The sequence below is a fragment of the Micropterus dolomieu genome, linkage group LG04, assembly GCF_021292245.1.
Source record: "Micropterus dolomieu isolate WLL.071019.BEF.003 ecotype Adirondacks linkage group LG04, ASM2129224v1, whole genome shotgun sequence".
NCBI lineage: Eukaryota > Metazoa > Chordata > Actinopteri > Centrarchiformes > Centrarchidae > Micropterus > Micropterus dolomieu.
In genome coordinates this window covers 32,817,765-32,826,282 of record NC_060153.1, presented here as the reverse complement: position 1 = coordinate 32,826,282, position 8,518 = coordinate 32,817,765, and the positions used below count along the sequence as shown (strand labels likewise).

At 47.3% G+C, this 8,518-nt stretch overlaps 2 protein-coding genes across 2 annotated transcripts in view; both read left to right on the top strand.

Moving 5' to 3' along the window:
• The first annotated feature begins 1,339 nt into the window (after window positions 1–1,339).
• On the top strand, window positions 1,340–6,878 carry LOC123970461 (potassium voltage-gated channel subfamily H member 1-like). The gene is made up of 4 exons (XM_046048506.1): window positions 1,340–1,662; window positions 3,944–4,174; window positions 6,303–6,431; window positions 6,718–6,878. Exons 1-4 carry the CDS (start codon window positions 1,590–1,592, stop codon window positions 6,876–6,878), a joined length of 594 nt encoding a protein of 197 aa, XP_045904462.1. The 5' UTR covers window positions 1,340–1,589.
• Window positions 6,879–7,780: 902 nt separating this feature from the next.
• LOC123970460 (polyunsaturated fatty acid lipoxygenase ALOX15B-like) overlaps window positions 7,781–8,518 on the top strand; it is a 26,965-nt gene continuing 26,227 nt past the window's right edge. Inside the window, exon 1 of the mRNA XM_046048505.1 lies at window positions 7,781–8,516. Within this exon, the coding sequence (XP_045904461.1) occupies window positions 7,781–8,516 (736 nt within the window). The remainder of the gene's footprint in view (window positions 8,517–8,518) is intronic.

The following is an 8,518-nucleotide window of genomic DNA, read 5'->3' as shown; positions in this document are numbered from 1 at the left end:
TAGTACAGTCAAGGGAACATGCGGTACATGTTAGTACAGTCAAGGGAACATGCGGTACATGTTAGTAGAGTCAGGAGAACACGCAGTACATGTTAGTACAGTCAAGGGAACATGCGGTACATGTTAGTACAGTCAAGGGAACATGCGGTACATGTTAGTAGAGTCAGGAGAACACGCAGTACATGTTAGTACAGTCAAGGGAACATGCGGTACATGTTAGTACAGTCAAGGGAACATGCGGTACATGTTAGTAGAGTCAGGAGAACACGCAGTACATGTTAGTACAGTCAAGGGAACATGCGGTACATGTTAGTACAGTCAAGGGAACATGCGGTACATGTTAGTAGAGTCAGGAGAACACGCAGTACATGTTAGTACAGTCAAGGGAACATGCGGTACATGTTAGTACAGTCAAGGGAACATGCGGTACATGTTAGTAGAGTCAGGAGAACACGCAGTACATGTTAGTACAGTCAAGGGAACATGCGGTACATGTTAGTACAGTCAAGGGAACATGCGGTACATGTTAGTAGAGTCAGGAGAACACGCAGTACATGTTAGTACAGTCAAGGGAACATGCGGTACATGTTAGTACAGTCAAGGGAACATGCGGTACATGTTAGTAGAGTCAGGAGAACACGCAGTACATGTTAGTACAGTCAAGGGAACATGCGGTACATGTTAGTACAGTCAAGGGAACATGCGGTACATGTTAGTAGAGTCAGGAGAACACGCAGTACATGTTAGTAGAGTCAAGGGAACATGCGGTTCATGTTCGTACAGTCAAGGGAACATGCGGTACATGTTAGTACAGTCAGGAGAACATTAACAGCATTATAGGAGATTTAAACAGTGTTAAATACAGTGTTATATAGTTTCAAATAAAATGTGACATACAGAATTATATTTAGTGTCATATACACTATATGACACTGTATAACACTGTCATATAGTGTCATACACATGCAGTATGTTTTACCGTATACAGTGTCATATAGTGTCCCTCACATGGTGTTACCGACACTGTTAACCGTCACTCTGAACGCCTGACTCGCCACCAGAAAGCAAAAAACGCATTTTCCCAAATTTAGCTATTTCTGACAAAAAAAAAAAAAAAGGGCTGTAATGTTTTTATTTTCTTTAATTATGTTGTTTTATACGTGTAGATTGTGATCGGCATTATTTTTTTTTAGTTGATACCCGCCCGGACTTTTGCTAGATGTGTTTTTAGAGATTTGGGTGAACTGACCCTTTAATTACAGGTTTGACGTATGCTCTCTCTCTCTTTCACCAGCTGCAGGTGTCTCTTTACCATCCTCCCTCCACCTGGATCTCTCTCTCCCGCAGCCGTCACCGTGGCTCACCCTGAAGCTCGTGCTGCAGCCGTCTGCCAATGACAAGGCTGCTGAGAGAGCGCGCGACACACAGGGGGAGAGAGAGAGAGATACACACACAGGTAGAGAGAGGTTAGAACAGACAGACGGAGCGAGAGAGAGAGAGAGAGAGAGAGCTACTCCACAGCGCGCGGGGCTCGTGCAGCATCAGATATGTGAGCGGCGGGAAGCGGCTCTGCTTCGCGCTGCGGGAGGATGGCGGGAGGACGGCGGGGTCTCGTGGCCCCTCAGAACACCTTCCTGGAGAACATCGTGCGCCGGTCCAACGGTAGGGTCCGGTCCGGTCCGGTTCGGCCCGGTCCGGTTCGGCCTGTTTGTGGTGTGAAATGTCTCGTGGTTCTGTTCGGTTGTTTCATCATCGTCAGGCAGCTCCTCTGTGATTGGCTGGATCACCTCAGGAAACCTGCACATGTCCAGTTCGTTACCTTCACAGCATGCTAACATTACTATGCTAGTTACCTTCACTTCTCTATTTGTCTCGGTATTAATTCCTTCTGACAGTATGTGTGTATTTAACCATGTTTATTTTAATATTCTAAGGTCTAGAAGCAAATATTTACCTTAATTTTTAGCAGGTTGTATCTGTTTTTATGCCTTTCCTTCCCGTGTTTTGCTTCATGTAGTACACCACAGTACTGGAGAGGAGATTTCTTGATATTAACATTAAATTTAAACACCAGCTTCCCTGGGCACACCATAAATATTCTTCAACATCTTAGTATTATCAGTGTTTTTAGAAATAACCATGAAGACGCCTTCCGATTCAGAAGTTTAGGGGAAAGTTATAGGAAACTCAGGTCCAGATCAAAAACCACTAACGTGATGCCTAGACCTGTCAAATCTGGACCGGACAGTCCCGGAGAGGCTCAAGTCTCTTTGAAACACAGTTTCAGGTTTGTGAAACTTTTTTTAGTTCAAGGTGTGACAGTGAACTAGATATATTTGGGTTGTGGACAAAAGAAGATGTTTGAGGACAGGAAACACTGATAGACATGTTTGTGGACTCCCTACACTGTAAAAAGTGAAGCGATCACACCATACAGATCAGCAGACGGCACAGCGGCTGACAGGTGGAGCCTCAGGTGGTCTTTTAGTTGTAGGTCTTCACTTGAGCTCTTTTCTCACCACTTCACCTGTTTCTGCTCCTTTAACCACTTTTCTTTTCAACTTTTCAGTTTTGGCATTATCACCCGCACGGACCAGTACATGTATCATGTACATAATGTAGTATATACACGCATGCACGCACTAATGCTCTGTATTTATATGTAAAACCTCGCATTTCCAAACTGTGTGGGCGTTTTAGCTTTTTGCCTGTGAGGGATTCATCAGGCCAACAGCCACTTTTTATCTGTGTGATTTAACCATTTGAACTATTTTCTTGAACCTTAAATCTCTAAACCACAGTTTCTTCATTTTTTGTCTTGCTTGTGAGCAGATTTGTAGGTCCGACACTGTTACGTAATGATGCCAGCAGAGCAACATCTCACCTGTCTGATTGTGTGTGTGTGATTCTACAGCCGTCAGAAGTTTAATTAACTCTAATGAACGCTCTAAAATTCTCCAAGGTAGAACTTGATGTTGTGTTGGATTGTAGTATATTATACGGGGACCTAACGCTGTTTTCTCAGTGTAGATTATGTTTTCAAACCCATTAAATCTGTTTTTTAAATTCCAACTATATCAAACAAATAAGAATGTTCACCATCTTAGAAAATCATGTGACCCAGCGTGGGGCCTCAAACCTTCAAACTGACCTCAGTAATCGCAGCCTCATCAGTGGGTAGACCTCTGGGAAGGTCCTGATGCAGAGGACGCCCTCAGCCAATCACAGACGTGCAGGTGATGCTGTAACAACAATGGACGAGGCGGAGGATAAACTTACCGTCACGTACCGTCACTTTGCAGCGTGTCAGAAACCGCTGTGCCAACGCCGCCTCGCACCGAAACCACAAAACAGGTTTATTGTCGGTTGTCCCAAAACAACACATGACCGTTGGGAAGTCCAGGGACAGGCCGTTATGTAAGTCACATGACGTTAAACACGTGGTTAACGTGATTTAGGCAAGAAGATCATTAGAGGACCGACACGATTTCTTTGCTTCATAGTGAGAGCACCATCGTTATTCCACCTGTGATTGGCCAGACAGTTTACCTGTAAATCAGGTAGTTTGTGTCATCATGAGTTACTTTAATCGTGATTTCTCCATCAGTTGTAGAGCTGCAGCAATCGGGCGATTCATCGATTGGTGGATCGCCAGGAAACTAATTTGCAACGATTTTACAATAATCAGTATTTTTTAAGCAGAAATCACTTCTTTCACCGTCTTCAATGTGAACATGTTCTGGTTTCTCCTCCCTAACAGTGACCTGCCATGTGTTGGGTTCGGCACGTTAGAAAATGTCACTTGGACTTGGAGCTGTGATTAGCCTTCTATTTATATTTGTGTCAAACGTCATTAATTAAAGACACTAGCTGATTAGGTGCAGCCCTGTCACATAATCCGTCGAGGGGGGTCAGATTCTAACCTGCTGGTCTCTGCGGTCAGATACCAATTTCGTGCTGGGGAACGCTCAGATCGTGGACTGGCCGATCGTCTACAGCAACGACGGCTTCTGCAAGCTGGCTGGGTACCATCGAGCCGAGGTGATGCAGAAGAGCAGCACCTGCAGCTTCATGTACGGCGAGCTGACGGACAAGGAGACGGCCGAGAAGGTCCGCCTCACCTTTGAGAACTACGAGACGAACTCTTTTGAGATCCTGATGTACAAGAAAAACCGTGAGTACTTCAGTTTATTTACAGGACTGCATATTTAAAAGTGATCCGTCTGACCTGAATGCCCAAAAACCCAGAAACTCGAGGACCTCGAGACCCAGTTTGAGTCCTAAACCGGGTCACGCCACGCTGACAGCTGGCGGCCTTTCAGCGACAGAAGCAGAAGTTGGTAAAAGAGAGCGATCTGTCGGCTTAATGAATCAGCAGTTTACTGCAGCTTTTCTTTATTTGTCCTTTTTTATGCCTACAAGCAGAAAACAGCACGGAAAGCAAACCAGTAACCAGCTGCTGCAGATTCACAGCAACATGTTTTTAATAACTGGGACAACAGATGAGAATCAGCCTGTAGTTACTGTGCTCTCATTTAATGAGCGCTGTCCCTGCAAAACGTACAATGAAATGAAATGAAAATGGTCGGCGAGCTTAAAAACTGGTAAATGGCTGCACCATGTGAGGTGCTGGCCTGACCGAAGGGAGCTTTCAGGGTTTCACTGTCTTGCCCGAGGACACCTGGACATGTGGACAGGTGTCCAGGTGTTTCCCTGAAAGAGAACCGAAGGGAAAGGCAGCAGATTCTGTTAGTGAACACTGAAAAAAGGCAGAAGGAGAATTCAGAATCAGAAGGAGCTTTATTGCCAAGTAGTGTTTTACACATACGAGGAATTTGCTTTGGTGATGAGGTGCTGCAGGTAAACAAACATACAGTCAACATGAATAAATGTAGAAATATATAAATATGGAATAAACAATGCAAGTTATATAAGAATAATAAGAGAAAAAAAAACTATTTGCAGAGCAAAGACATGTTGCAACGGAAGAGAGTATTGCGTACATAAATAAAAACAACGGGGTGGGAGGAGTCAGCTGCAATCTTTCCTGCTCGCCTCAGAGTCCTGGAGGCGTACAGGTCCTGAAGAGAAGGAAGGTTGCAGCCGATCAGCTTCTCTGCAGAGCGAATGATGCGCCGCAGCCTGGTCTTGTCCCTGGCGGTGGCAGCAGCGTACCAGATGGTGATGGAGGAGGTGAGGATGGACTTAATGATGGTGGTGTAGAAGTGCACCATCGTTGTCTTTGGCAGGCTGAACTTGAAGTTCATCCTCTGCTGGGCCTTCTTGGTGAGGGAGGTGAGGTTCAGCCCCCACTTGAGGTCCTGGTAGATGATGGTGCCCAGGAAGTGGAAGGAGTCCACAGTGGTGACAGGAGAGTCATACAGGATGATGGGGGAGGGTGGGGCTGGGCTCTTCCTGAAGTCCACGACCATCTCCACTGTCTTCAGAGCGTTGAGCTCCAGACTGTTCTGGCTGCACCAGGTCACCAGATGGTCGATCTCCCACCTGTAGGCGAATTCATCCCCACCAGATGAGCCCAATGAGGGTGGTGTCATCCGCAAACTTCAGGAGCTTGACAGACTGGTGACTGGAGGTGCAGCTGTTGGTGTACAGGGAGAAGACAAGGGGGGAAAGAACGCAGCCTTGAGGGGAACTGAAGTCGGAGACACATTTTCCCAGCTTCACCTGCTGCTTCCTGTCCGTCAGGAAGTCAGTGATCCGCCTGCAGGTGGAATCGGGCACGTTCAGCTGGGAGAGCTTGTCCTGCAGCAGGGCCGGGATGATGGTGTTGAAAGCAGAGCTGAAATCCACAAACAGGATCCTGGCGTAGGTTCCTGGGGAGTCCAGGTGCTGGAGGATGTAGTGAAGGGCCATGTTTACTGCATCATCTACAGACCTGTTGGCTCTGTAGGCAAACTGCAGGGGGTCCAGGAGAGGGTCTGTAGTGGATTTAAGGTGGGACAACAGAAGGCGTTCAAAGGACTTCATGACCACAGAGGTCAGGGCGACGGGTCTGTGGCCGTTTAGTCCAGTGGTCCTTGTTTCTTGGTTTCTTGGGTACAGGGATGATGGTGGAGGCTTTGGAGCAGGCTGGCACATGGCACGTCTCCAGTGAGGTGTTAAAAATGTCTGTGAACACCGGAGACAGCTGATCAGCACAGTGCAGATGGTGAAATAAGAAATAAGCTACTAAAATTCCCAAGTTCACTGTGTTTCTGTGGGAAACGCTGGTAAATCTATCACGTAAATGTAAATATATATGTAGCAAATGTCTTGTTGAGTTATTCCTCTCTGTGCCGCAGGGATGCCGGTTTGGTTTTTCGTGAAGATTGCACCAATCAGGAACGAGCAGGACAAGGTCGTCCTGTTTCTCTGCACCTACAGTGACATCACCGCCTTCAAGCAGCCGATTGAGGACGACTCTTCAAAAGGTGGGCGGGACACCAGAGGTTCATGAAACACTGATGCAAATAAACACAAACATATTGTTTTTGTGATTTCATTGCAGTGAACGGATCAGAATGACGCTGAAATAACAACAACATGATGCTGATTTGTTAAACATTTGAGTTCAGGCTTTGTCTTTTTTTTTTTTGGATCGATGAGGCCTATGCTCTGCTAACAGCTGCTCATCCTGCACTTGTTCGGCCATTTACCGATGTTTCGTGTGCACTGAGGTTTAAATCTGGTGACGCTGGCCCTCTGTCTCGTTGGCAGGTTGGGGGAAGTTCGCCCGTCTGACTCGCGCGCTGACCAGCAGTCGAGGAGTTCTCCAGCAGCTCGCTCCAGCTGTCCAAAAAGGAGAGAACGTCCACAAGCACTCGCGGCTGGCAGAGGTAAGAAGGACCAGGGCAGCAACAAACCAGAGTCGATTCTGAAACACAAAATGTCCCTTATTCAGCTTGAGGTTGTTTAAGGCACGTGAGGAGTTACAATAAAATAAATAGTGCATTCAAAAATACGCTGTTGAAATACACAGTAAGGAAGAACTGTGCAACAAGACATTTCAGTCATCTGCAGACAGAGAAACAAACTGACGCTTTATTTTTAGACAAAGAAAGAAAGAACTTAATGTTTCACACTTCACGCTGAATTTACGAGGGTGGACAAATAACTAACAAGAACCAATTTACAGTAAACAGCGTGTGACAAAGTTTCCCCCTAACTCAACAACTCACCAAACCTTTTTTTAAGGGAGTCTGGGGTGATTTAAACAGGCTTTTACAAGCAGACAGTAAACATTAATACAGAATCATTTATGACAAATGGTAACAGAAATAAACTATGATCAGTGGAGCAGAGCTGAGGATGAACTAGAGTTCAAGAGTCTGACAGTTTGGGGGAAAAAGCTGTCTGGCGGTGCGGCAGCAGAAGCTTCTTGATCTCTTCCCAGCATGCAGCAGGGTGAGCAGGCTGTGGCCGGGTGGGTTCTGTCCTTTAGTGTCCTTTGGGCTCTGCAGGCACCTCACAGATGACTGATGGTCAGGAGATGGGTACCGATGATCTTCTGGGCAGAGCCCTCCGGTCCTGGGCCGTGCACGTCCCATGTTAGTGATGTTTCCGGTCAGGATGCTTTCTGTTGCTCCTCTGGAGAAGCTGAAGAGAGAGTGGGACTTTGGCCTTCTTAAGCTTCCTCAAGAAATCCAGTTGTTTCTGAGCTTCCTTCTCCAGCGTGGAGATGTGTGATCTCCTTGGCTTTGCTGACGTTGAGCAGCAGGTTGTTCTGAGCACCACTCTGCAAGATTAACAGTTTCCTCCCGTGTTTGAAATCCGGCCGATGATGGCGGTGTCATCTGCAAACTTCTACACCTACACCGTCTACACCTGTCCACGCCTGTCTACACCTGTCCACGCCTGTCCACGCCTGTCTACTCCTGTCCACGCCTGTCCACGCCTGTCTACGCCTGTCTACTCCTGTCTACTCCTGTCCACTCCTGTCCACTCCTGTCCACGCCTGTCCACTCCTGTCCACGCCTGTCCACTCCTGTCCACGCCTGTCTACGCCTGTCTACTCCTGTCCACGCCTGTCCACTCCTGTCCACGCCTGTCTACTCCTGTCCACGCCTGTCTACTCCTGTCCACGCCTGTCCACTCCTGTCTACTTCTGTCTACTCCTGTCCACGCCTGTCTACTCCTGTCCACGCCTGTCTACTCCTGTCTACGCCTGTCTACTCCTGTTCACGCCTGTCTACTCCTGTTCACGCCTGTCTACTTCTGTCTACTCCTGTCTACGCCTGTCTACTCCTGTTCACGCCTGTCTACTTCTGTTCACGCCTGTCTACTTCTGTCTACTCCTGTTCACGCCTGTCTACTCCTGTTCACGCCTGTCTACTTCTGTCTACTCCTGTTCACGCCTGTCTACTCCTGTCTACGCCTGTCTACTCCTGTCCACGCCTGTCTACTTCTGTCTACTCCTGTCTACGCCTGTCTACTCCTGTTCACGCCTGTCTACTCCTGTTCACGCCTGTCTACTCCTGTTCACGCCTGTCTACTTCTGTCTACTCCTGTCTACGCCTGT